Here is a 27,458-nt window from a genome sequence, read left to right on the forward strand (position 1 = left end):
GTCCCATCTGCACGTGGCTTCTCCCTTCTCCCTGTGTCTCCTCATCTGTCTGCCTCCCTCTTAGGAGGACACTGGTCACTGGATTTAGGGTCCCCAGGAGGACCTCACCCCATGATCCTTAACTTAATCACATCTGCAAAGACCCTTTTCCCAAGATCGATCACATCAGCTGGTGTGGGGCTCAGAATGGAGACGCATTTGGGGGCTACCTACAGCCCTGCAAGAAGCGAAGGCCCTCAAAGTACAGACACCCCCATGACCCATGCAAGGCTGTGGCAGACGGGAGCCCAGCCCCAGGTGTGAGCACCCCACGCTTGGGAGTGGCACTGGCTTGCTGAGCCCCCACGCACTGTTCTGTAAAGTGGGGACCCCACGTGCTGGGGCTGCAGTGAGGAAGGTGTAATACAGCAATAAAGCCTAGTGAACACGCAAAAAATTCTGGGGTCAGGTCTGGGGCCTGGGCGTGGATTTGAGGGTCTTCAACGGCTCAGGGATGATCCTGGAGAGAATGGGGGGCCCAGCTCCCCCGGGGCATCTGGCCCCTGCCCCTCCCTATCCACCTGCTCTCCTCTGGGCCCTGGGTCGAGGTTGCTGGGAGGCAGTTGCCAGGTGATGGTTGCCAGGTCACCACTGTTTCCCAGGCAGAGGGCTCACACCAGCCTGCAGGGCAGGTAAGAGGCACGGGCAGGTCAGCAGCAAGGGTCCTGGCCGGGCGTGAGGGCTGGGGCCTGCCATCCTCTGTCCCCGCCTGGCCACCAAGGACCCTGTTGGTCCTCTGGGGATTCTGCCCAGGAGCAGAGAGAGACGAGGGAGGGGAGGGCAGGGGAAGGGTGCCCCCACTCTGTGGAGAGCCCATGCCCCCAGGGCCACGGCGTGAGGGGCACGAACCCCAGTGCCAGGCCAAGAAGGGTGTGCGTCCCGGGAGTGTCGGCTCCTCAGGACGAGCTACCTCGCCCAAGACTAGGTGTGTCTCCCAGAACCTATGCTCAAAAGGGCCGCGTCCTGACATCTGTGGGGACCCCTGTCCCCGTGGACAGCCTGGCCCTGCCCGGGAGGCGCCAGCCCAGCAGACAGTGTGAGCGCCCGCCTAGCACCCCACAGGACACTGACGTCTCATTTCCTCGGACGTTTTCTTCAGGTTCACGAGGGCCTTACGTTCACCACGCCAGGGTGCTCCTTCCTGCCAGTCTTTGCACCAGACCAGGTAAAACATTTATTTCAAAGTTTATTGTAAAAGTTGAGTTTTCACTTAACCCCTCCCAGCATCGTCCTGATGCAATGTCGGTGGCCATCTTCCCCTGCGACACTGTGTGGTCCAGCCTTCCTCTCGTTTAGATTCTGTCCTTCAGAGACTGACCGGCCAGAGCGCAGGGCTCTGGAGCAGAGCTGACACCCCCCAGCCGCACCCCACCCCAAGCTCCGGTCAGCCACGCCGAGGCCGCACCACACGCGGGCTTGCCCGGGGCTTTTATTCATCTTTGTTAATTTTAATGGCAAGAACTGGTAACTCCGGGCTTTATTCATTGTGAAAATAATCAGCACAGTTACAAAAGCCAAACAGGCAGGAGGCAGTGTCCTGGCCACGCCACCCCCTGCCTGCCCACGGCCACCGGCCAGCGTCCGGGCTGCCTGGCCACTTGCCTTCGGGTGCTCCGCTCCCACTGCAGGGGATGCCCAACAGCTGGGATGGGGGACGGCTGCCCCTCGCCACCGTGTGCGCACGTCCTAACCTCGGGGTCCCCTGCCAGCTGGCTCAGGGCCCCGCGCCTGGCTCTACACTGCACCCCCCATGGTCCCGCCAGCCCGCCGTGTGCATAAACTGCACTGCCCCGGCCCACTGTCCCGCCTTTCTCAGGAACCTCCTCGAGGGGCCGCCAGAGCCCAGCCTCTGCTCGCTGGCCTCGCCGTCCCCTCCTCCATCTCTCTGGACGTGCCTTCAGCTCCACCTGCTCCCTGCTTCCATCCTCGTGTTCTCCTTTCTGGGCAATGTCCTGGCCTCTGTGTCCTATTTCTAATTCCCACGCACTCCGGGACAGCACCCAGCCCTCCTAGGGGCTCCTCCCCTTCCCACCCTAGGGTGTTCCAGGGGACGTTTCCTCCAGCGTCTGTGCCACCGTCTCCCTCTCTTCCTCTGTGGGTGGGTGTGACTGTCTGTGTGCACATCTCTGTGTCTGTGTGTCTGCGTCAAGCTCTCGCTCACACCTGGGGGCCTTCCTCAGATGCCTGCGGACCCGGTGGCCGCTCACTTAGGAGTGCTGTGGGAAGGTACTGAACGTCGGTATGGTGTGGGGGGTGCTCCATCCTCAGCAGGACCCCTTGGACCTGCTGCCAGGTGCTGGGAACCAAGTGCGAAGGGGCTGGGGTCTCCCGGCGATGAGGAGAGTTGCGTGTGCACACAGAGGCCCTTCCCCACGCACGGTGTCCAGCCCAGACACTCAGCCTCCTCCAAGAAGCCCTCCCATTCTGGGGGGGAAAGGCTGGGCCAGGGCAGAGGTGTAAGGCTCCCCCCATCCTGCCTGCGCTCGGCCCCCAGAACTGTGCACGCTTCTGTCCGAAGTGGGGACTGAGGCCTCGCCAGCATTTCTCGGGTGACCAGCTGGATGTGTTCACAGTGACTGTCTCTGCTGGCACCTGGGCGCAGGTGCAGGGGGCCCTCTGTCCCGCCTCCTCCCCAGTGTGCTTGCCTTTCCACTGCTTGTGTTTTCAATCCTTCAGAAAGTCCTTGACCCCCAAGCAGCCCCAAAATTGAGAGGGACCCATTAAGGAACGGCTAAAACTTCCCTGAGATGTACCCAAGGCGGTTACAGGGCAAAAGGTGCTCAAAGCAAGGCCCCCTTATGGGGGCTGACAGCACCTCACTGCTGGAGCCCCCCTCAGACACAGGGCACCTCCACTTCTGGGCCCGGGTGCCCCTCTCGACCCCTGAAGACCTGACGGACACCTTTCTTACAGGTGGCAACGAGGCGAGGCAGACAGTCCCTACAAGGGAGGCCTCAAGGGGGACAGACAGAATGCAGAGACCACCCTGCCCCTGAGGGACACCAGGCCCCACAGTCGCCATGGAGACAAGAGCCAGCCACAGGCCGAAACCCCCAGGAAACGCCGCTCTCCCTGCAGGGTGGGCCTGATCTGCAAGATCCGGGGGCTAGGACCACGGGCTGTGAGAAGGTGCCAAAGACCGGTGTGGACAGCATCTTCTCAGCCGAGCCCCTGCCTCACTGTCCCCAAACCCGGGGCCCGTAGCCACACCCACTTCACCCACTGCCACCAGGGACTGCCCCCTGGGACCCGGGTTGGCACCAAGAGAGGCAAGCCATCGAGGATCAAAGGGGTCTGGCGGAGCCGCCCCCTGGTGCCAGGTGAATGCAGCTCTGGGATGGCTTCCCTGGGGCCTGGAGCGCCAATCCAGGGACAGTGTACTAATCAGGGGACCACACACAACTGTGCCCCAGGAGAGGGGCCAGCAGAGTGAGGATCTGAGCAGACACAGGGAGGGGAAAGATCTCTCTACAGTCTGCCAGGCACTGTGCCTGCCCCAGCCCCCAGCCCCATCACCCCTGCCTGACATGGGTCACCCATGACATCATGATGGACATTATGACCCCACCCTCCTGGGCATGCCCCTGTGCCACGTCTGCCCCCAGCTCCAGCCTCCGCCCTCGCCCCTTACCTGCACTTGCCCTGTTGGTGAAGGGGGACCCTGCCCACTCTAAGGCTGACCCTGAGTGGTGGTGACCATCCCCTCTCTCGTAGGAGGCGTGGTAGGCCCAGGCCCAGTGGTCAGGCCTGTGCCTGGGATGAGATGTGCCCAGATGGGCTGGGGGGACTGCCTGGGAGCTGCAAGAAACGGGTGGGACAGGGTCGGTTGATCTGGAGCCCAACTGATACTGGACTTGGGCCAGATTCTGAGTGGGTGCCATCCCTTTCACAGGCTGGGCCCATGAGAGACCAATGGGGAGCAGCGACCTGGACGGGCTCCTGAGTCAGCTAAGCCAGCTGGACCAGGATGCAGGTGAGATCAGGCAGGGCCTGGGAGGGGACAGGAAAGCCTCCGCCAACCAGGCCTCTGACCACCCACCTGTCTGCAGACCCTCTGGAAGATGCTGTTGCTGCCAAGCCCCAGGCCACCCTCCTGGAGAGGCATCTGCTGGGGGGGGAGAAGCAGCCATCCAGCACGGGGTGTGGCCCCTTCTTCTACATCGGGGGCGCCAATGGGGCCTCCATGTGAGTGGGGCCCTCAGGCCGGGCCTAGCCCCACCACCCCCAGGGCCCCAAGGGGCCCCTCCCCTGGCATGCCCATCCCTCCCCCAGGTCCTAAGGCCCCCAGGGTCATGCTGGCCTCCACCCCACAGAATCAGCTCCTACTGCAAGAGGAAGGGCTGGCAGCGCATCCAGGACAGCCAGAGGGAGGACTACAAGCTCAAGTGGTGTGAGGTCAAGTGTCGAGACAGCTACCTCAGCTTCCGGGAAGGTAGTCAGGAGGGGTAGGGGCTTGGGGGCCTACAGCATTCAAGGACCATCTGGGCCAGAGCATGGAGAGTGGCTCCACCCCCCCCACTGGGAGCCGGTGGTGGTCTGGGTGGCTGAGACCCTGCTGTGGTCACCCACATACTGCCCAGGGCTTTGTCATGCCAGGTGAGCAGCTGCTGTACCAGCTTCCCAACAACAAAGTGCTCACCACCAAGATCGGGCTTCTCAGCACCCTCAGGGAGTACTCAAGGGTCACCAACAAGATCAACAAGACATCACAGTGTGCACAGGCCAAGTACGCACGCCCTGGTCCACCCACCATCCGCTGGGCACCCACCATCAGCTCCCCCCACCATCAACCCCACATGCACCCATCCATCCTACCAACCCACCTGTCCCTTCTCCACTCAGCTGCACACCCACCCATCTGAAATGTCAGTCAATAGCTGGTCCTAACCACCCTTCACTCTGTCCACCCACCTTTGCCCATCCACCCACCCATCTTCCCACCACTCACTCACCAATCTGTCTCTACCCCAAACACCCACCACCCATTACGTCCCCCTCAGCCCCTCTAGAGTCCTTACACAACACCCACCACGGAGCCACCCATTGGTGTCCCCCATTTAGTCATTCATTACCCACTGCACCCGTGCCGTCCACCCCAGTTCCCAATCCCACAGACCCTCTACACTCACTGTCTGCTCCCTTCGCTCAGCACAGTCGTGCCTGAGGCACTCAGCGTCTTCACCTATCTGGTGTCCACCTGTCTACTCACTCTACTCATTGCCCCCCCACTTATACACATGCCCACCCACCCAACTACTGTCCACCTCCAACCCCACTGGGCCACCACGACACCATCTTTACTTCTACACGTCCAGCCGTCCACCTCCATTCCACCCATGTTGGTCAGCAACTCTCACCCGTTCCCCTCCGGGCATCTGTTACCCACCGAGCCACCTGCCCGTCCATCCACCTTCTTCCATCCCAAATCCACTCACCCAACCACCAGCCATCCACACACCCACTACCTACTTCAAAGCTCCTACCCATTCCCCACCTCCCCAGACCCCACCCATCCATCCTCCACACACTGCCAAGTGGACACTCAGGCCAGGCCCTGTGTCCCCCTGGGGTACAGATCTGGAAAGGACCCAGCACCCACCCTGGAGGAGCTCACCTCGACCAGCCCAGGATGCCCTGGGCCACAGAGGTAGATGTACTCAGCCCAGCTGGGAGGAGCCATTCTGCCCTAAATTGAAGCATGGCCTGGTGGTAGATGGCAAAGAGTGAAAGGGCATCCCAGGCCAGCGGAGGCAGCTTGGAATGGCCCAGAGCACTCAGATCCTGCTGGCTGCACGCCTGAGTGCGGGCACTGTCCTGGCCTGAGTGCGGGCACTGTCCTGGCCTGTGTGGGCACTGTCCTGGCCTGAGTGGGCACTGTCCTGGCCTGAGTGCGGGCACTGTCCTGGCCTGAGTGCGGGCACTGTCCTGGCCTGAGTGCGGGCACTGTCCTGGCCTGTGTGGGCACTGTCCTGGCCTGAGTGGGCACTGTCCTGGCCTGAGTGCGGGCACTGTCCTGGTCCGAGTGCGGGCACTGTCCTGGTCCGAGTGCGGGCACTGTCCTAGCCTGAGTGCGGGCACTGTCCTGGCCTGAGTGCGGGCACTGTCCTGGCCTGTGTGGGCACTGTCCTGGCCTGAGTGCGGGCACTGTCCTGGCCCAGGGACACAGCTCTAAACAGACGGCTCACAAGTGCCTGGGCCATGCAGGGGGCAGGGCAGCCAGGGGGAGGGGAGCGGGAGAGGGCGGGGAGGTGAGGCAGGCCTGCGGCAGGCGCCGGCAGAGGAGCCAGGTGAGCGGGGAGCCGCGAGATGCTCCAGCGAGGGAAGAGGGTGCTGGGGCTGGAGAGGAAACACCCCGGGGTGGGCGTGGGTGCAGGGGACACCGGGATGCCTGGAGCCCAACCCAGCTTCCCAGGGCCACGGTCCCTCCAGCCTGCCCCAAGTAGGGCCCTAGAATGACTGCGAAGCCTGGGGGAGGGAGACGGCCCTCCCTACTCCCCCCCCGCTCCCCAGGGTCCTGAAAATGGAAGAGTTTTTCCCAGAGACCTACCGTCTGGACGTGAGGGACGAGAGAGAGGCCTTCTTCGCCCTCTTCGACGGTGAGAGGCGCGGGGGCACGGCTTCGGGGCGGGACCGGGGCTGGCGGGGCAGGGGGTGGGGCGGGGCCGGGAGGGGGCGGGGCAGGTGGGCGGGGCCGGGCCGGGAAGGGGCGGGGCAGGTGGGCGGGGCCGTGGCCGGGCCTCGGGGGGCGGGGCCGAGGCCGGGAGGGGGCGGGGCCGAGAGGCGCGTGGTTCGGGGCGTGGCAGGCGTGTTTTGGGGCTGGGGGCATAGTCAGGTTGGGGCGGGCGTGGGGGCCACGAGGCTGGGGGGCGTGGGCGTGGATGGGGTGGGCGGGGCCACGCGGCTGGGTGGGCGGGGCCACAGCAGGGGCTGGGCGCGTGGCTGGGTGGGCGGGGCCAGATCCGGGCGGGGCACGTGGGTGGGTGGGCGTGGGCGTGCCGTGGTGGGCGGGGCCACAGCAGGGGCGGGGCCACGCGGCTGGGTGGGCGTGGGCGTGCCGTGGTGGGCGGGGCGTGCGGGCGGGCCCGGGGCGGGGCGTGGGCGGCGGCGGGCAGCGGGGACGCAGGTGGCCCTCCCCGCAGGAACCCAGACGTGGATCTGCAAGCCCACGGCCTCCAACCAGGGCAAGGGCATCTTTCTGCTCAGGAGCCGGCAGGAAGCCGCCGCCCTCCAGGCCAAGGCCCAGAGCGCCGAGGACGACCCCGCCTACCGCAGGACGCCCTGCCGCGCGCCGCAGGCTCGCGTGGTGCAGAGGTGCGGCCGCGCCCCGCGGGGTGCCAGGGGCGTGGGAGCGGCCGCGCCCCGCGGGCGCCTGGGGCTCGTGGGCCCTCGGGGTCCGTGGCTGTGCAAGGCCGCAGTGCCCCGGCGGGGCGCCCAGCAGCCAGCAGAGGGGAGGTGTCCCATCCAGTTGGGGAGGCGGAGGAGACGAGCCGCCGGACAGAGGCTCCTGAGTGGACGTGGGGGTGGCGCGGGGAAGGTCTGGTCAGTTTACCCCCTGCCCGGGCACTGCCCCTCTGTCCTGCAGGAAGCCCACCCAGGCCTGCAGCCCTCAGGCCTGCAGCCAGAGCTGGCTGTCCCCCATCCCTCCGCCTCTGGGCGGGGCCCAGACCCTAGTCTCGCGCGGGGAGGCACGGTCACCCCGGAAAGCTCGCCCCGGGGCTCCTCCTCCGCGTTTGTGAACCAGTCAGTCTCACGGCCACCCGGCTGCCGGGCCATCCCAAGCTCTGTCCTACGGAGCTTTAGTCCCGCAGCTCTTTCCGCCTGGGACGGCCCCTCCCTGCCTCTCCCGTGCCACTCACCCTTTAAGGCCAAATGTCAGCCCTCCCTCCTCCTCCAGGCAGTCCTCCCTGCTGCAGCCTGAGCGCCCCAGACACCCAGACACCCAGGGATCCTCTGAACTGTGCAGGCTCAGAAATGTCCCCCCATCAATGGACATGCGCTCATGGGGAGGGGCACGGGGCACAGGTCATACCTGGGGCAGGTGGGGGGGTACTGAGGAACTGGTCCAGGCTAGGCTGAGGCAAAAGGACACACGCTGGCCAGGCTGGCCGTGTGCTCAGCCCTCATGTGCCCACTCAGGTACATCCAGAACCCACTGCTGTTGGATGGGAAGAAGTTTGACGTGCGCTCCTACCTGCTCATCGCCTGTGCCATGCCCTACATGGTCTTCTTTGGCCATGGCTACGCTCGCCTCACCCTCAGCCTTTACGACCCCCATTCCGAAGACCTCAGTGGCCACTTGACCAACCAGGTGCGGGTCCTCCCTGCAGCTCAGAAACACAGACGAGAGTCCCGCTGCACACGTGGCTCAGATTCCGAGGCGGTCCAGCCCTGAGGTGGCCTGGGCAGCCAGCGCGGCCCCTCACCCGCAGCCACCACAGGGTGTCCTGGTGAAGCGACCGAGAGCCCTGCACCCGCCTGCCACAGCTCGGTTCCCTCTAGGTGTGGGTGAGGCAAGGGGAGGGGTAGGAGCCCGGGGGAGGGGGTCTCTGTGGAGACAGCCTGTGGGCCAGAGGTCTCCGTGGAAGGTTCATAACGGGAGGAGTCCAGGTGGGGGCCTCCGGTGAGGGTAGGTGGGGGACTTGGTGGCTGCAGAGGTCTCAGCGGAAGGAGGGGTTGTGGGCGGGTCTCCGCAGCAGGGTTGCTGCAGGGTGTCCCGGGGGACAGGGCCTCTGGGTGCTCTGGGGAGAAGGTCTCCAGGCCACACCACCTTCCCCAGTTCATGCAGAAGAAAAGCCCCCTGTACATGCTCCTGAAGGAAGACACAGTGTGGAGCATGGAGCAGCTCAACCGCTACATCAACGACAAGTTCCGGAAGACCAAGGGCCTCCCCAGAGACTGGGTCTTCACCACCTTCACGGTCCGTGAGCTCCTCAGCCGACCTCCACCTGGGGGGCAGGGCCAAGGGTCACGACCCCTTAGGGTATGTGGGAGCGGGGGCAGTGTTTCCCTCGGCCCTGGACTGGGCACGAGGTGAGTGGACAATCTGGGGCCAGGGGCGTGTCTGTACTAAAGAGCGTGTCTCTCTGTGCGTAACCGGGTGGTGGAAGCTGGCCGCTCGGAGGGGTCTCCGTCTCTCCCTCTCCTCTCTCTACAACATCTCGTATCCCACCGGCCCTGGATGAGGGCTCCGAGGGCTCCGCATCCTTGCCAACAGTTTTTCTTCTTTAAAAAAAGGGGAGAAAACAAGCTGTGACGTGGTACCTCGTGTGGGTCTGATTTGCATTTTGCTGATGATCGTATGTCGAGTGTCTTTTCATGTGTTTATCGTCCATCCGTGGATCTGCTCCGGAAAATTTTCTATCCAGATGCTGTGTCTTCCTTCCTCGGTACAGCTCTTTGTCCATCCTGGATGCCAAACCCTTGCCAGATATGTGATCTGCAAGCATTTCCTCCTGTTCTGTGAGTTCTTCCATTTTCTCCATAATGTCCTTTTCTGAACAGAAGTTTTAGGTTTTTGACTATGTCCAACTTATCCATCTTTTCTTTGGTTCTTCATGCTTTTGAGGTCAGATCTAAGAATCCATTGCCACATCCAAGGTTGGAAAGGTTTAGACACATGTTTTCTTTTACAGGTTTTTTAGTTTAGCTCTTACATTTAGATTATCGGCCCATTTTCAGTCATTTCTTGTATCGGGCACGGGGTAGGGGTCCAACTTCATTCTTTTGCATGGGTACGTCCCATGTCCCAGCACCATCTGTCAAAGAGACTGTTCTTGACACACGGTTGGGCTTGTTTCCGTTCTCCCCACCCCGTTCCAGTTGCGGGGCGGGGGTGTCCGTCCTCGAGCCAGGACCCCACGCCCGATGCAGCAGCTTCATCCTCTTGGTGTGCCGTGTGGCACTGCTTGGACCGCTCTTGTATTTCTGGACAAACCCCACCGGGCGGGGTAGGTTATCCCTACATGTACTTCTGGGCTTTGCTTGGCACTTCATTGAGTACTTTTGTGTCTACGTGCGGAGTAATATTGGTCGAGAGCCTTCTTTTCTTGTGTGTTTATGTGGCTTTTGATGTGTTTCCTCCTGTCCTATTGTTAAAGAATTTGTGAAAATGTTGTTAATTCTTTAAGTTTTTGGAAGAATTCACCAGGGAGGCCACCTGTCCTGGACTTTTCTATGGGGAACGTGTGTCTGTTTATTATTGTTACTGACTCAACCTTTACTTGTTACAGGTTATATTCAGATTTTCTATTTCTTCTTGGTCAGGCTTATCCATTTGTCCTTCGAGGAATATGTCCATTTCTTCTACATTACCTAATTTGTTTAAAATACAATCGTTCAAAAAAGAAAAAAAAAAAATTAAAAAAAATTAAAAAATAAAATACAGTCATTTGTAGTAGTCTATGAACAACTGTAATCCTTGTTACAATCATTTTCATCTCTGTGTAAGGTCTACCTTTTTTTTTGGTTTTTTTTTAATCCTTCCTCGGGGATCTTTTTTCCATTGCTTTTCAGAGAGAGTGGAAAAGAGAGAGACACACACACACCCCGATGGGCTGCCTCCCGCACGCGCGCTGACTTGGGCCGGGGATCGAGCCTGCAACTGGGGTACATGCCCTTGGCTGAAACCGAACCGGAGACCCTTCTGCCCACAGGCTCACACTCTAACCACCGAGCCAAACCGGCCAGGGCTCAGGTCTGCCTTTTCTGATTTTAGTCATTTCTCTTCTTTCTTGTCTTGGTCAATCTAGGAAAGACTTTGTCAGTTTTGTTGACTTTTTCCAATGAGCCAGCCTTTGGTGTCATTGATTTTCTCTAGTGTTTTCTACTTTCTGTTCCTAAATATATCTGCTCTGGTCTGCTCACTTGGGGTTTAGTTTTCTGTTCTGGTTTCTCAGGGTTGAAGATCAGTTGTTGACCTGAGATCTTCCCTCCTGTTGAACGCAGGTGTTTTCCAGCCACAGGCGCCCTCTGAGCGCGGCTTACACTGCACGCCTCTGAGTTTGGGTGTTCTGTTTTTGTTGGGTGCCTAACAAACAAAACAAAAAAGTGCATTGTTTAATTTCCACATATATGTGGATTTTCCAATTTTCCTTCTCTTATTGATGTCTAATTTCATTCCGTTGTGGTCCAGGAACATACTTTGTGTAATTCCAACCCTTTAAAAATAGTAACTAGAATTTGTTTTGTGTCTTAACAAATGTCTGTCCTGGAGGGTGTTCACTGTGCACCTGAGAAGAGTGTGTTCTGCTCGTGGGTGGAGGTTCTGTAGATGTCTATCAGGTCTCGTTGACTTACGGTGTCACTTAAGTCTTTTATTTATCTATTGATCTTCTGTTTACATGTCTATCCACCATGGGAGGTGGGGTATTGAAGTCTCCAACTATTATTGCTGAATTGTCTATGTCTCCCTGCAATTCTCTAGGTTTTTTTTTACTTTATGTATTTTGAGGCTCTCTTGTTAGGTGCATGTATGTTTATAATTACTACATCTTTTTTTAAATATGTGTTTTATTGATTTAGAGAGAGGAAGGGAGAGGGAGAGAGAGAGAGAAACATCAGTGATGAGAGGGAGAAACATTAGTGATGAGAGAGAGTCATTGATCAGCTGCCTCCTGCAAGCCCCCCACTGGGGATCTTGCTAAAACCCGGGCATGTGGCCTGACCTCCTGGTTCATAGGTCGACGCTCAACCACCGAGCCACGCCGGCTGGGCTATAATTACTACATCTTTATCATTATAAAATGTACTTTTTCCTTAATACCCACAATTTTTGTCTTAAAATCCATCTTCTCTGATGTCGGTATAGCCATTGCAGCTCCCTTTGGCTGCTATTTGCATGAAATCTCTCTCTCCACCCTGTTACTTTCATCCTGTGTCTCTGAATCATAGACAGTATATCAAGGGGCTTTTGTGCATTTGGCCAGCCTCTGTCTTTTATTTGGAAAGTTTGACTTAACATTTAACGTAATTACTGATAAGGTAGGATTTACATCTGCTAGTTAGCTATTTGTTTTTATCAGTCTTATATCTTTGGTGTTACTCAGTCCTCGAGTTACTGCCTCCTTTTGTGTTACGTGGATACGCATTTTGTAATATGGCATTTCTAGTTGTTTCTTTTACTATATATTTTTGAGTTCTTAGTTGTTGACCTGGGGGTTTCTATTAACATCTCAATTTATAACAAGTTAGTTTGGGTTAATACCAAATTAATTTCAATAGCATAAAAAATTGTTCCTATATAGCTCCGACCCTCCCTTTATGCTGTTTTGTCACAAACGACAGCTCTCCACACTGTTTCCATCAGCACAGACTTATAATTACTGCTCTGTGCAGTTGTCTTTTAAAACAGATAGAAAAAAAGAGCAGTTACCAAAAAATGCTTTTGTACTATCTTTTATGTTTAACTCTGTGATTACCTTTATGGTGCTCTTTATTTTTTTAATGTGAATTTAAGTTATTTTCCAGTGTCCTTTTATTTCATCTTGAAAGATTGTGGGCCAGTCCTAGTGGTAACCTCCTTTTTAAATTTATTTTTTTTAAATCTGGGAATGTCTTATTTCCCCTTCATTTTTGAAGGGTGGTTTTGCTGGACGTGGAATTCTTGGCTGACAGGTTTGTTGTTTCAGCTCGAATGTGTCGTCTGCTGCCTCCCGGACCCCGTGGCTTCTGATGATCTTCCTGAGGAGCCCTGTGATGAGTCACTTCTTTGTCTTTTGCAAGTTTGCTTATGCTGTGGTGGATCTCATCCTATCTGAGTTTATCCTATTTGGAGCTCATTGACCTTCTTGGGTGTGTAAAATGTTTTTCATCAAATCTGGGAAGTTTTCTGTCGTCATCACTTCGAATACTCCCCGCCGCCTCTTTCTCTCCTGGGACTCCCGCCGTGCACGTGGGTCCGCTTGGTGGTGCCCGCAGGTCTCGGCAGCTTTTACGCTCCCTTCTTTCTTTCTGACCTTCACACTGGATCATCCCAGCTGACCTAGCTTCAGACAACTCAGCTCTACCGTTAAGCCCCTCTGTGAATTTTAAATTTCAGTTGTTAATGCTTTCATCTCCAGAATTTCTACTTGGCTCCCTTTCATGATTTATCTCTCTTCCCTGATAGTTTCTATTTGATAAGACATCATTCTCATATTTTCCTATGATTCCTTTCAAGTGGGGTCTTCCAGGGGGCCACCAGACAGGACACAACAGGTAACTCCAGTTGTTTGCCAGCCAGGTCCAGTCTGCTGTCCCCAGGACTGAGAGTGCGGGCTTTTTTTGAGGCTGCGCTGAGCGGGAGAGTGGGAGATAAAAATCACCAGGGCAACTTAAAATGCCACAAAGCTCACTGTTCTTACCAGGGTTCAAGATTTTTCTTGAATAAGCACTCCTCAAGTTGCTGCAAGCCTTTGGTTAATGTCCAGAGTTCTGAAAACATTTATTCTGACCATTTTCTGCCAGTTTTGTTTTTGTTGTTTCATTTATGGAGCGGCCTGTTCTCATGCGTCCTTCCTCTGACGTCTGCACTGATGTTTTCCTTGTCTCTTGATCCCACTCCAGTGAGGCTGCTTCTCCCTGTTGTGCCACTGAAATACTCGTCAAGGTCACAGTGACCTTCATCTTGCCAAACCCAGGGGTCAGTCCCCAGCCCTCTTCAGCCCTGACCTGCCAGCCACTTCAGACAGAGCTGCTCTTTCCCGTGACTCCCGGGGCCTCCTTCCCTCCATCTCAGCCCCTGTGCTGGCCCCTCGTCTCCCAGCCTCCGCTCTCTGGAGGCCCAGGGCTCAGCAGATGTCCTCTCTGCTCTTATCTACACCCATTGGTGGTGAAAGTCTCCTGGCTCCAAATTCCATCTATGTGCTTAAGAGGACATATTTAAACATCCGGCCCTGACCTCTCCCCTGATCCCATGGCCTGTCAGCGCCCCATCTGCAGTTCATAGATGTCTCAGACTCCGTGGTCTTCCTGCCCCTTCTCAGTTGATGGGGGCTCCATCTTTCACGAGTCCCAGACCAAACACCTAGGGATAACCCTTTATCCCTCTTTTCACGGCTCACGGTTCTTTTATCAGCCACTCGGCCTGGCTCTACCTCACAGTATATTCAGAACCCGTCCCACCACCTCTAGCTGCCTAAGCCACCGCCATTTCTCACTGGATTGTTGCAGCAGCTCCCAGCCCCTTCAGTCTCTCAGCAGAGCAGGGAGAGGGCCCTACTGGGGCATGGGCCACATAGGCCCCTCGTATCCTCTGATCTCAGGGAGAAAGGCAAGGCCCTTCCCATGCCCCCAAGTGTGGCTGGCGCCACCCTGGTCTCCTGCTCCCCCTGCCCTTCCAGACACAGCGGGCTCACTCTGCTGCTCCACCGCCTGGGCATGCTGAGCTGTCCCCTGCCCCGCCCCACAGCACCTCCTTCCAGTTTTCAGTCCTTGCTCAGGATCTCCTCGATGAGGCTCACCTAGACCCCTTTTTACATCACAAAAGCCACCCCAGAACCCTCATCTCCACACCGGTCTTCATTTTCTCCATCAGCATTTATTGCTCAGTGGGCTGTGCAAAGCGTATAATGCTCTACGGGTCACGTGTTGCCTGTCTCTCCTGCTGCACGTGATCTGTTCAGGGGCAGACAGTCCTCGTAGGTCCTCTTGGCTCTAGTGCCCCAGCACCTACCACACAGCCGGAGTTCCACACGTATGCTGAATGGATAAAACGAGAGTGACTGAGTTTCTGGCTGTAAGCCTGTTTCGAACTCCAAGAGTGCGAAAATGTGGGCAGGTGTGGCTCTGCAGGTGAGGACACAGGTGAATTTTAGGTGAGGCGCAGGTGAGACTGCAGGTGAGGGGTGTGGCTGTGGCTATTCAGGCCTGGGAGGCATAATCAGTGCCTACAGGTGACATCCAGTGACCCCCCTCCCTGCCCCACCCACAGAAGCGGATGCAGCAGATCATGGTCCACTGCTTCCTGGCGGTCAAGTCCAAGCTGGAGTGCAAGCTGGGTTACTTCGACCTCATTGGCTGTGACTTCTTGATCGATGACAACTTCAAGGTGTGGTTGAGGTGTCCCAGGGCGGTGGGGCCTGGTAGGCAGGTGCAGGGGGGCCAGGGCCTGTCTATGCACAGCCCGACCACCCAGGCAGGCCTCCAGGGGGGACTCTGCAGGCAGACCTCCCTAAGCCCTGGGGGTGGTGTGTCCATAAGGCTCCGCTCCTGCAGCTGGGGCAGCCTCCAAGGCCAGACCCTCAGACCCTTAGAGTCCCAGCTCCTCGGGCAAATTTGGGGAGTGCGCCATAGAAAAGGAGCCACCCGCCCAGGGTCACCTGGCTTAACAGGGACCAGGGCCTCAGCCTCTTGCTGGCCAAGTGGTGGGTGGGGAAGGATGCTGACCAGTGTTGGGCCCAGGTGTGGCTGCTAGAAATGAACTCCAACCCCGCCCTGCACACCAACTGTGAAGTCCTGAAGGAGGTGATTCCCCGCGTGGTCATGGAGACCCTGGGTGAGGCCCCTGCACAGGCCCCTGAAACCCTCCAACCGCCCCCTCACTGCCCGCCCCGTCTCGCAGGAGCCGTCCCACCCTCTGCCCGAGTTCAGATGCCCCCAGGCCTAGCTCTCCAACACCCCGAGCGCCTGTGTGTCAACTCAGGCCCTGGAGGAAAAGGAATCCCTGCCCCAGGCAGCCCCCCGCCCCGCCCCCCGCCCCCAGCCCCACGATGCCCCACGCGCCGCCTCCCGCCCGCCTCCGCAGACCTGGCGCTGGAGACCTTCCATAAGAGCTTGTGCCGCCAGCGGATGCTGCCGCTGCTGTCCCAGCGCCGCTTCGTGCTCTTGCACAACGGAGAGACGGACATTTGGCCGCGCCTGGGGAGCCCCCGCCACATCCACCGCCCGCCTCCCCGGCCACCCGGCGAGGCTGCGTTCTCTGGGCCCCGGATCCACGCGGCAGACAGACCGGGTGCACGCCGGGCCGGGGCGCCCCACTCTGTGCAGGAACGCCCCCGGCCCCCCGCCCCAGGCCCCAACAGCGCCCAGGGTGGTGAGCCCAAGGCCCGGGACACCAAGTGGCCGCCAGCAGAAGGCAGGGATCCGGCACAGGAGCCGTGCCCCGGACAGGCCGAGGACCACCGGGGCTCCTAGCGGCCGCCTGCCACCAGCACCCTCTCAGGACCTATAAAGGCTACTTTGTTACAAACGCAGCCTCTGAAGCACATCAGGCGGTCCAGCCGCCTGGGACCCTCCCCTGGGGGCTCCCCTGGGCGCCCCCTTGTCCCAATGCCTTTCTCTCTGCACCCCCCCTCCACCACTGGGACCTGTCCTTGGGAGGCACAGGGGTGGAGGGATGGGGTGGCCTGTCTGGCAGGAAGGGGAGACGACCCCCCTACTCTGCTCATCCTGGGGGCTGCCTCCTGGGGAAGCCACCGCTCCTGGGCTCCCCTCCATCACCCAGTGTCCCTCATCCATGGACCTTCCTGCAGCTGCGTGACCCCTTCTGCTTGGCTCTGCGACCCCCAGGAAAGGTGTCTGGTGTTCCCCTGGATCCCCAAAGGAGGGCTCCCTGAAGCCAAGATTGTTCCTCAGAGCCCCTGCCCAGGCCTCCCCCCATCCTCTCCCTCCCCTCAGCCCCAGTCGCAGCTCCCGCCTGGGCCTTCGACCAGCAGGGCCCCAGGACCCTGCACTCTCCAAGCCCTGAGGCCCCTGACTTCCGAGCAGGCGGGCCTGGAGGACCTAGGCCCCATGCCCTGTGTGGCCTAGGTGTTTCCGTGGGCCCAGCCCCAAGCTCTCAGGGTGATTCAGGGCCCCTGATGTGTCCAAGGCCCCCTACCACTAAGTGTCCAGGGCCGGCCATAATCCCGTCTCCAACCCTGCCCCCCCCAGGTCCCCGTACCCACCCAGGCCCAAACCCCAGGGTCCAGATAGCTGGCCCTCGGCCCACCTCAGCCTGCACGCCCTCCTCCTGCCCTCCCTCATGCCCTGCTCACCCCTCCACGCAGTCACGCCAAGTCACGAACGTTCCTGGTCACCCATGTTTCTGACCTCAGATCCACCCCAGACATCAGTGGCCTCCAAGGCAGGTGGGAGGCGCTGAGGGGCCCCTTCTGTGCTGTGCATTGGAGCTCTGGCTCTGAGGGGCTGGAGGGGCCCAGTACTCGACCACTGGCCGCCCCACCGCTCTAGGGGCAAGTTCAGCTGCCTTCCGAGGGATGCGATGGCCACAGCACCACCAGGGGGCGCTATGCGCCGCGGTCTCGGCCAGCGCCTGCCCGCTGGAGGGTGCAGCCAGGGAGCCAAGGGGAGGAAGGAGGGAACCGGCTCAGAGACGTATAGTGAGTCCCCCAGGGTCACAGAGCCAGTGAGGGTCCCAGGATCCAATCTGTCCAGCCACTCAGCCCCCAGCCACTGCACCCCGCATCGTCCTGCTGCTAGGGCTTGGAGTGAGATGCCCAGGCAAGAGGCAGGCGGTACACGCTCGTCACTGTGTGACCAGGACCCAGGAGCCCTGGGTCCCCTCCAGCACGTCTGCTGGCCTCTCCATGGGACCACACTCAGCTACTGCCTGGCTCTGCAGCCTAGCTGGCCCGCTTTGTGCCAGAGGCTGGGGTGGGGTGAAGACCAGCCTCCATCAGGGAGAGGGGGCCTCCTGGGTGACTGAGTGCACCCAGGTGTGTGTAAAACCCACACCTGGGCCTTCAGGGGTCATGGCCATATTCCCTGCTGGCATTCAGCTGCTACCCAGCCGTGCCACCTCAGGGCCATCTCTTGATCCCCCCAGGGCCTCTGCACCCCATGTCTCAGCCCACATCCCCTCCCTTACATCCCACCCACCCTGCAAGTCCCTGCCTTCCTCAGGATCTCTGCCCACATGCTGTCTCGTGGTTGGGGTGTGGCCTGTGATGGCATCGGTACTGTCCCAGAACATTCCAGCTCCCCCAGGGGGCCAGCCTGTGGCTGCGGGCGCCCGTGGCAGTGGCCTGAGCCTTCAGGGAGTTGCCGTCCCTGATGCCTCTGCCACCCGAGCCCTGAGCGGGTGCAGTGAGCCATGAGGACCCGTGACGTGACGAGACGTGCACATTGGCAGAGCAGCCAGCCCTACCCTGACGGAGCTCCCATCCCAGGGCTCCCCCAAAGGCCTGGGCCATCGGTTGCTCTTAGTCCCTGGTGCCCACTGAGGGCCCGAATGTCAAATGAGGTTTCCCGAGAGCCCCTGCTTTTCCTTCACCCCCAGAGGCGATGCCACACTCCCAGCCCCACCCAGCCCACATTCAGGACCTGAAGGACCCAGGGAGAGGTGGGCAGGAGATGTAGCCTGGGGTGCTGTGGGCCATGGGGCACCTGGGCATCTGCAGCTAGGAGGTGCCCTCCCAAGAGTGAATCAACACGGTGGGTGGCCATCACAGCAGAGGCGGCCAGGACCCTGCAGCAGGGGAGGATCCAGCACTTCGCCCAGCCCAGTGTAAAAGCCGGCTGTCTGCCCCCACTCTCCCCCTTCCCCTCCCCCCCACCCTCACCCCCCTATGCATCCCCCACACTCCCTTTCTTTCCCCCTCTGTCTCCCCATCTCCTCCAGGGGTCCTGCTGGTGGGTGGAGAACTCAAGCAGCACCTTCCATTTGTAGAAAGTTTGGGGGGGTCAAGCTGCCCTTGGCCGAGGCACCACCCAGGGACCCCACCAACCCTACAGCCTCCATCGTTTTGTTAATACTCCCATGAGCATATTTTTTCCATTGCTTTTCAGAGAGTGGGAGGGAGGAAGGGAGGGGAGAGGGAGAGTGTGAGACACATCAACCAGTTGCCTCCCGAATGAACCCCAGCCAGGGGCAGGGAGCAAACCGGAAACCCAGGTACATGCTCTTGACCGGAAATCAAACCTGAGTCCCTTTGGTGCTCAGGCCTGATGCTCTAACCACTGAGCCACGCTGGCCAGGGCTGCAGTCTTCATCTTGAGGGCTGCCCATCGCCCTGGCACCCGCTGGGGCCTCCCTCAGCCCCTGGCAGGCAGGGCCCGGGTCTGATGAGCACCTTCTGGCGGCCACGGGTCTGTTTCAGCCAGACAGGGCCATGGGACCCCAAGGACACGGGACACACCTAACCCCTCACCCCAGAACGTGTCGCTGAGGAGCAGATCTGCCGCAACCCTGGCCTGAGTCACAATCTCTGGAAAGCACCTCAACTCCTGAGTTTCCTGGGAAGATAAGACACGTTGGGGTGGAGGCGGCTGCGTCTCCATCCACCCCAGGCACAGCCACGGTGGGGGGTCCGCGGCCCTGAACACCGACCGCCACAGGGGCCGGCGGCCCCTCCAGGAGAGAGTCCTTTCCTGACCCCTGAACCCAGCCCAGCTTGGGGAGCAGGTGTGCTCCTGAATGCCCAGGACACCCTGGGATGGGAGTGGGGGAGTGAGGGCCCCAGGTCCTGGTCCAGGATCCTGAGTGGCCAGGCCTGACATTGTGGGCCCACGTCACAGCCCCGGGGCAGCCGGGGACCTGGATAGCCCGCTGCAGCGTCCTAGGACGGGGAGCCGGGAGGGGCTGGTGTCCAGTTCTGTTTGGGATGGATCTCCTCCCAGTCCCGCCGTGGGTCTCTCTCCAGCTGGGGTTCCCACGCTGGCTGAGTCCCAGCCTCAGTAACGCGACGGGCAGGGGCCGGCTCCAGCAGGTGAAGGGTGGGTGCTGGGTGAGGAGCTGCTGTGGCCGGAAGCCCTTCTGAGAACAGAGTGGCCCCTGGATCCTTATCTGAGACTCAGCTCCAACCCGGGGAGGGGCTGTGGTTTTCCGGACCAGCTGGAGGGCTGCTCCTGGGGACAGGGTTCCCAGGCAGAGCACCACCTCGGCCCCTCGGGCTTGGTCGCCCAGGTCAGGCAGGGGACCAGCCTCTGCAGGTGGGCGCATACCTGCCCCATGCTAGGAATCTGGGCTGAGTGCGAGGGGAAGGCAGCCTCTCGCAGCACCTGTCCCCCGCCCCCTTTCCCCAAAGGCAGCGCCCGTGAGTCTTCTGAGTGCCCCCTGCCCAGGACACTGCCCCCCCAGGGCCCACCCACCTTGCCCACCTCTGAACTTGGAGTCACTCGGGCCCCCCCTAAACCTACACTCCTGGGCTGCCTCCAAACACCTGTGGCAGGCTGGGGTCCCCGCCTGACCCCCAGCCTCAGCGCCTGCGCGGTGCACAGGCCCTTTTCACGGCAGAGTTGGGGTACGCAGAGCCAGGCCAAGCTTGAAAATTGTGGGGTCCTGGGGGCTCGAGGAGAATACCTGGCAGGGACATGAGCTGGGGGCAGTGAGAGCCCGAGGGGCACATGGCGGAGGGGGAGGTGGCGTGGAGGGAACCTCCCTCCAGCCCCCCCAGGGTCCTGAGCGTCCTGGGGCCAAACCCCTCCTGCCCAGACCCCAAGCCTGGCCTCACCTCCCACCCGCCACGCTCTGTCCTGGGCGGCCTGGAATCCCCCGCTGCTCTGTCAGCCCCGCCTCGGGCCTCGCTGCCCCCGCGCTGACGTCCGTCAGGACGACGTGTTCCCACGCGCAAGACGCCCATGAGGAGTTTCCGCGCTGAGTCAGCCCTGCCACCCACCCATGAGGCCCCTCGGGACCTGGGCGTGGGCAGGCCAGGGTGGTTTCTGAGGAAGGTCCTCAGATTACCTGACTCCCGGCCCCTCCCAGAGGGCTGAGCCAGGCTCGCGACCTCCTTCCCCGGGGCAGCCTGGGCGGCGGGTCCTCAGGCTGGAGCCGTCAAGTGACCCAGGTGACAAGGGCAAGCCCCAAGGAGGGTGGCTTCCCGAAGGAGGGTGGAGGAGGGGTTGGCAGGACAGGAGGCCTGGCCTGGAGGCGGAGGAGTGGCTGGCAGGCCCCAGAGCCGTCTGCGCTGAGGGCTCTGCTAGACCTCCTGCCAGCCCACCTGCGTTTTCTTATTTATTAACTAATTCCCCTGGATACTCCCCAGGAACCTGGGCTCCTAGAGCCTGGGACCCAGCAGGCACAGAGGGTGCCCAAGGAAAAGTATTTCCCAAGAGAGTGAAGTTGTGTTATCCCCACCCTCCTTCCAGGGGTAAAAATGAGCTGTGCTACGCCAGGGTGGGGCAATGCCCCTGGGTGGGACACACCCAGAGCCCCTCTCTCCGCCAGCTACCTGCTATGGGCAGCGCCCACCTGGCGCACTGCCCACTGAGACCGGGTGGGAGCAAGGACCGAGTCTCGAGGGCTCTACTAGGCAGCGTGCCGGCAGGAGGGGAGGGGAGGGCAGGGGGAAGGGCACCTGGGCTGCTGGCAGGTGGCGAGGTGTGCGAGCACCTGGAGGGTGCTGCCGCTGGGACGGGTCTCCACTGGCCTGCCTGCCGCACCCGGGGTGACTGTGCCAACGAGTCCTTATCAGTCCTTACCAGGCGGGGAGGGAGCTGCTCACCTCCGCTGGGTAGAGCCCAGAACCGTGCTCTGAGGGACGGTCCCGTGAGCCAGCAGCAGGATTTGGGGAGAGGGTGGGGGCCAAAAGCAGGCCACCCCGAGACTGCCTGCCACCAGGAAGTGTTGAGCGTAGAAGCTGACCTCACCCTAGGCTTTGGGCCCAAATGACATAAGGGCAGGCCCTGCGCCCCCCTCCCCCCGCCCCAGGCTGTGTGGCCAGCCCGAGCCCAGAGTCCAGGGCAGTTGTGGCCCTGAGATCGGACACGGGCCCAGGACCCTGCTGTCCTAGCGTGTGCCAGGTAGGCTGCCAGGGGAAGGGGATTGGACAGGGCAGCAAAGAGGCACAGAGGATAGCTGTCCAGCCTCGCCCCCTCTTCCAGGAAGCCTACGGAGCCCCAGGGTCCCCACTCTGGAACAGCCCGACTTCTGCTTCCCAACCCTAACCCCAACCCTAACCCCACCTAGTGTGGGAGGGACTGTGGGCACTGGCAGGGAGGAGCTGGAGCCCACGCCTCGTGTCCCTGCCCCTGCCTCCCCCACATGTCCACTCAGGTCGCTGGACAAATATTTATTGAGGGCTGCCTGCAGCCAGGGTTTGGGCTGGGTACGGCCTCCTGTCTGGGGAACTAGGGGCCCACAGACCCCACCGCAGTAGGGCTGGCGAGGGAGGGAGGCGGCCACAGCCCCGTCTGTGTCTCCCACAGTCTATTCACAGCTGCTGCCTCTTCTGCATGGTCTGGAGGCCCGGCACTGTCACCATCCCCACCCACTTCCGCGTGGAGGGGAGCAGGGCGGGGCCAGATCAGGGCCCCTCGGGCCCTTGCTTCCAAGGGTCAGCCCTGGGCGAGTTCCAGGGAGGTCTGGCTCAAGGTCCACGGTGCCAGGAGGCGAACAGGCCTCGTTCACAGGTTCCCCAGCTGGCCCTTGTCCTCCGATGGCTGCTCCCCCCGCTCCTCCTCGGGGAACTGGCAGCTGCAGGCGTCCTCGGCTGCGGGCGGTGCCTCCAGGAGCAGCTGGGTCTCTGCAAAGGGGCTGCGGTCAGCGGGTAGGCCGGGCCCGCTTCCCCCACCCCAGGGGAGCACAACTGACCTGGGGAGCACACTCGCTGCCTCCTCAGCTGCCAGATGTGCAGGCTGAGCTGGACCACAGCCAGGACGAGGGTGCAGGTGGCCACGGGGAGGAGGAGGGTCAGGGGGAGGCGGGGCTCAGTGGGCAGCAGCGCCGGGCCGCACACGGCGTTGTGCGTCTTGTTCCCAGGGAACACGGTGCGAAACCCCGGCTGGGAGCAGCTGGGACACACGGACAGAGAGCCCTCGGTCAGCCCTAGCACCCAGCAGCCCTCCACGCTGCCGGCCCGCACCAGGAGGGCGGGGGGGCCCCTCCCTGGGAGCCGCCCGCAGGCCACCGGGACTCACTCTGCCCAAGGTTTACAGCAGCCCCTGCTGCCCCCAGAGAAGGTCCCTGCAGCGCAGTCGACACACTCGAAGCCGAAGGTGAACTTCCCTGGAGACAGACAGATGGACAGAAAGACAGATGGCTGCGGGGCTGCTGGATGGGTGTGGACTGCGCCCCCAAGCCCTCAACAGAGGTCTCCAATGCCCGCAGAACCAGGGCTGGGACGGGCAGTGCCCGTGTGTACCCGGTCCAGGCAGGCGTCTTGGGGGGACCCAGAGGCTGGGACCCTAGGCGGGTGGAGGCTCCCCGGCGAGGGGCACGGGGAGGAGGGCAGTGTGAAAGCAGAGGCCAGGCCAGCGCCAGGCCAGGCGGCCTCATGCTTGGTCCAGCAGCTGGAGGGCGGGAGGCCAGAGAGGGTCCTGGAGAGGGCGCTGAGGCTGGCCTCCCAGTTCACCCGGCTCTGCGCCTCCAATCACACAGGGCTCCCCTCAGTCTGCGCTCGCCCGGCGCCTCCCGTCACGTGAACAGGCTCCCATGGGATCTGAGCTGTTCCTTCCGGAAAAGGGGCTGGCCCCCAGATGGGGCTCAGGGGCTTGACTGTCCCCACGCAGACCGTCAGGGGGGTGCAGGACCCGCGTGCGGTCAGAGCCGGGGCCCTAGGACCGACAGCCCCTGGACACCCCCTGCACAGCCCCACTGCTCCTCACGATCAGCCCCGAGGGGCACCAGTGCCCTCCTCCAGGCCGGGAGAGGAAAGGATTTGCCAACATGCAGGGACAGAGCCCCGGTGCCCCTGCCCTGAGGACATTATCTGTACCCCCCACGCCCGCCGACTTCCTTCCACACCGGCCACTCGAGTGCAGCGCTTCCCACGAGCTCTGGCCGGAGCCAGCGGGGACTCACCGTGGGCCTTCACCTCCTGGCCGGCCAGGCAGGGGTGGCGTTTGCAGGTCTTACACTCTGGGTCCGCACAGTAGAACCCGGGCTCGACACACGTGCAGTTCCCCTTCGGACAGGCCTCTGTTGGGCAGGAGACAAACTAGCTGGGCCTCTCAGCAGCTGGGCCGAGCCCTCCTCCCCAGGGCTCCCCGATTCTCCAGCCCCCCAGGGTGAGGGGCTGTCAGGGCGGGACAGCCCACGGTCCCCACCCTCAAACACCGCCAGGGGGCAGAGGGCGCCTGTCTAGGAGCCAGGACCCTTGCTTAGTCCAGCCGAGTCCCTTCCCCCTGGACACCCGCTCCTCCACCTGCGTGGGCTGGCTGTGCCCCCGCAGCCTTGAAACTAGAACTGCTCCCACCCAGTGCGCTGTGGCTCAGCATGTGACCAGGAGCTGTCCCTGCAGGACAAGGAAGTGGCCTGGGCCCCCCTCCCTGCACTGCCCCTGAGGCAGCCTGCCTGGCCCCCCGGCCCCCCCGGCCCCCAGGACCCCGAGGACCCCTCAGGGTGATGCTCTGGAGTGTTTCCCCTTTTATATTTGTCCCCAGACAGGTACATTCCACCTGCCCCTCTCCCGCAGCCGCAGGTGGGGGGGAGGCAGAAAGAGCAGCTGAGACCCCAAACTGGGCAAGAAGTGGCCTCGGTGATGACCAAGGACTCATTACCCGCTTGGTAGGAATCGGGACCCCAGACCCTTCTTGGAAAGGGCTTCCACAGCCCTGGCCCCTGGCCCCAGCCTCGGGCCACCGGCTGGGCAGGACGCACTTCCACCTCCTCGGGGACTGCGCTGGGCCCCGGGCTCTGGACCTGGAAGGTTTGCCCACTGACTGCCTCCGGCTCTGCGCCCGGAGTCCAGCTGCCGTCCCCCCGCCCCCAGAGCCTTACCTGAGACGCAGGAGCCACAGCAGCGCGCACCCTCCCCGGTGCCCTGCAGAACGCAGCCGGGGCCGCAGCTCCGGGCCCCAGGGGAGTGCTGGCCCAGGCCCAGCACGCAGAGCAGAGCGGCGCCCCACAGGGCGGCCCGCGCGCCCCTCACTCCCATGGCACCCATCGCCCTGCGAGCTCGGGCCTTTAAAGCCTCCAAAACGCCGGCACTGGATACGCCCAGACCCCGCCCCACAGCCCAGCGGGACGCCCGGCCTCAGCCACGCCCAAGTGGGGAGGGGACCCCCAACACGCAGCAGCTCAAATGTAGGCGAACATGGCACTACCCGTCTAATGTGAACAGAACGCACAGCACCAAGGGACCCTAACGTAAACAGGACCCCGGTCAGTGCAGGTTCTCAGCCGTGACACGTGCACCCCTGTGGGGACCTCAATAGTCCGGGAGGCTGTGTGGGTGGGGAAATCTCTGTGCCTGCCCCTCAATTTTGCTGTGAACCTAAAGCTACTTTGAAAAATAAAGTCTATTTTTTTAAAATTTAACGGAGCCCACCCAGCACCTGACCACTTGAGCTTGAGGCACATGTGGGGTGGCCTTGGGGGGGGTCCTAAGTGTCTGCGCCCTTTGGCCCAGGAACTCCTGCCCAGACGTCCCCAGCGGGGTTGTGGGCAGAGCAGAGGTCTGAGATGTTATCTATGCAAAACCTGTGGCTGCCAGGTCCGGAGAGATGGGTTGCGGGCAGGAGGGCAGCAGGGTGGGCTCCGGATGTGGGTGGCAGATTGGGCCCTGAGCCGTGGAGGGTGGGCAGTGCCCACAGGTGGGCTTGAGAGGAGACCCCCCATGCCAGGACTGTTCCCTTGCTGTACCCCTTGGCTCCTGGCTGAGCCCCCTCCCACCTTCAGCTTCCTGGGGGGGTGGGGGGCACGGGCTTTTAAAGCTCTCCCTGGTCCTCCAGGAAGCCCCCAGGCCCCAGAGCCCACGCCTGCCCTGGGCATGGCCACACCCTCCAGACCTCAGCTCTAAGCTCAGCACCCAGCAGACTGGGGCGCCCCAAACACCCCCATGGGCTGCAGCCTGCGGGCCCCCTGCCCAGGGCTCAGAGCCCCTGGGGGAGCCCCTCACCTGTCCCAACCGAGGGAGCCCCTCAGGACTCGGGAGGGTGTGGGGAGGGCTGGAGAGGAGAGGCCAGGGCGTTGACCGAAGCTCCAGCCGCCTGAAGCCTGGACCAGAGGAGGCCTGTCTGGTTGCAACTCTGCTGAACCCAGATCTCCCTGGACAAACCTGGTCATCCTGGAGGCTGTGGAGGGCCAGCCCCTGACAGAGCCCTTGAGCCACAGAGAACAGCCTCCAACCCACCTTGAAAAGGTCCCTAGTCTCTCTGAGCCTCAGTTTCCCCATGTGGCACTGAAGGGTTCTGGAGCCCACCTCCTCCGGGAAGGCTGCCTGTATTGCTCGGCTTTATTTCCCAGCCCTCCAGCTGAGGCTCGGCACAGGGGAGCTGGGGAAGACTGCTGGGAACGCTGGGGGTGGCAGCGGGGTCTCAAGAACGTGCCCTGGGTGCCACCACGGGCTGGGGGTGCCGGCTGTGACGCGGGCAGACGCAGGAGACCTGGCTCAAGCCCCTCTGAGACCTGCACGAGGCAGCAGTTCCTTTTCTGAGGGAAAAGGCCGGAATTGGCGGTCTGTGACTCAACGCTGTTCTCCATCCCGAGGTGCACGAGCCCTCCTCAGGGAGGAGTCGCCAGGGGGACCGTGGCTGCCAGGGACTTGGCGGGCACCGTGGGCGGGGAGCCCTGAGACCTCCGTTCAGCTCCTAGGGGGAGGTGGGCCTGAGAGCTGGGTGGGGAAGGGAGGCCGCCTGGTCATACCTGGACGCCAGGTAAAGGTGCTGAGTGGAGACTCGGGCCTCGCGGGACCGCCTGCCACTGCTCATTTTAAAGGCATGAGCGGTGAGGTCTGCTTGCACGGGCCACCCGATTCTGGCTCGCACCCAGTACCCTGTGGCCCAGACGATACGATAAATCCCCGGCAGGGATGCTTGTCGGACCGTGTGCTGCGTCACTCGGTCCTTCTGGAAGCGGGGACGGTTAGAACCTTCTGGAATTGGCTATGGGGGGGGTGAAGGTGGCAAGGGGGCAGCTGGGCCGGGCAGGGATCTGCAGAAAAAGTCCACCGGAGAGGTGGGCCGGGGGCCAAGCCGCTGCCCCCACCTGCAGCACCACGGCAACGAAAGCGCCAGGTTACCTGACCACACAGCCACCGAGCGAGGTCTTAAAAAGCCAAGGGTGACGTCAGGAGACATCCGCACCATGCCTTCCTTCCTGTTCCAGCCGCTGGGGAAGGCCGCTCGGCAAGTGTGGTTTCCGTGACGGGCACCGGGACGCGAGGCGCTTATCTGCTTATTTCCATTTTCCGTTATCTCAGAAGCAGTCCTGTTTTTGAATCATTTATTTCAGCTTAGAAGTAACCGGAGCTCAGGGCAGTGAGGGTCCCACGGGGGAGTCTGGCGTTTAGCAGAAGGGCTGGGGGCCGGGGAGGGTGCAGAGACAGAGCTGGCGCCCCACAGGGTCGGATGGGGCGCCAGGTGGGGACATGCGGGCGGGCGCCCATGGGCTCCCAGGCGCGGGGAGGGGGCCAGCGGGACACAGCTCGACACCCAGGCCTGGGACTCAGGCAGGGCCGGGAGAGGGGGAGGTCCGGGGGTTGTCAGCAGAGCCAGGCATGGGCGAGGGGTGTGTAGAAGCTACAAGGAGATGACCACCCCCTGTCCACGCATCTGTCCCAGGGCAGACGTGGGGTAGCTGGGCTCGGGGTGAGTTTGGGCAGGAAGCCCTTCCCCACGAC

At 61.5% G+C, this 27,458-nt stretch overlaps 2 protein-coding genes across 2 annotated transcripts; one reads left to right on the plus strand and one right to left on the minus strand.

Annotated features, from left to right (window-relative positions):
- Positions 1-854: 854 nt before the first annotated feature.
- Positions 855-16,149, plus strand: TTLL10 (tubulin tyrosine ligase like 10). The gene is made up of 15 exons (XM_087820285.1): positions 855-1,075; positions 1,139-1,204; positions 2,953-3,359; positions 3,932-4,012; positions 4,089-4,224; positions 4,353-4,471; positions 4,636-4,765; positions 5,615-5,686; positions 6,550-6,635; positions 7,179-7,350; positions 8,176-8,347; positions 8,816-8,956; positions 14,948-15,064; positions 15,418-15,511; positions 15,761-16,149. The coding sequence occupies exons 1-15, from the start codon at positions 855-857 to the stop codon at positions 16,147-16,149; spliced, it is 2,403 nt and encodes an 800-aa protein (XP_087676411.1).
- A 6,123-nt stretch (positions 16,150-22,272) lies between these two features.
- TNFRSF18 (TNF receptor superfamily member 18) lies at positions 22,273-24,782 on the minus strand. The gene is made up of 5 exons (XM_087820738.1): positions 24,612-24,782; positions 23,699-23,813; positions 22,816-22,903; positions 22,490-22,689; positions 22,273-22,421 (listed from the first exon to the last, which is right to left on the minus strand). The coding sequence occupies exons 1-5, from the start codon at positions 24,780-24,782 to the stop codon at positions 22,303-22,305; spliced, it is 693 nt and encodes a 230-aa protein (XP_087676864.1). The 3' UTR covers positions 22,273-22,302.
- Between the last annotated feature and the right edge of the window lie 2,676 nt (positions 24,783-27,458).

Source organism: Miniopterus natalensis, chromosome 9 (genome assembly GCF_054644295.1).
Source record: "Miniopterus natalensis isolate mMinNat1 chromosome 9, mMinNat1.hap1, whole genome shotgun sequence".
In the NCBI taxonomy this organism is placed as follows: Eukaryota; Metazoa; Chordata; class Mammalia; order Chiroptera; family Miniopteridae; genus Miniopterus; species Miniopterus natalensis.

What these genes read in the sequence shown, in the direction of transcription:
- TTLL10 (XM_087820285.1), top strand. Translation starts at nt 855, where the DNA reads ATGCCCCCAGGGCCACGGCGTGAGGGGCACGAACCCCAGTGCCAGGCC. An exon ending in GCGCCAGCCCAGCAGACAGT is followed by an intron (nt 1,076 to 1,138) that starts GTGAGCGCCCGC and finishes CGTTTTCTTCAG; the next exon opens with GTTCACGAGGGCCTTACGTT. An exon ending in GAGCCGCCCCCTGGTGCCAG is followed by an intron (nt 3,360 to 3,931) that starts GTGAATGCAGCT and finishes TCCCTTTCACAG; the next exon opens with GCTGGGCCCATGAGAGACCA.
- TNFRSF18 (XM_087820738.1), bottom strand. Translation starts at nt 24,782, where the DNA reads ATGGGTGCCATGGGAGTGAGGGGCGCGCGGGCCGCCCTGTGGGGCGCC. An exon ending in GCTCCTGCGTCTCAGGTAAG is followed by an intron (nt 23,814 to 24,611) that starts GCTCTGGGGGCG and finishes TGCCCAACAGAG; the next exon opens with GCCTGTCCGAAGGGGAACTG. An exon ending in GCAGCGAGTGTGCTCCCCAG is followed by an intron (nt 22,422 to 22,489) that starts GTCAGTTGTGCT and finishes GCCCCTTTGCAG; the next exon opens with AGACCCAGCTGCTCCTGGAG.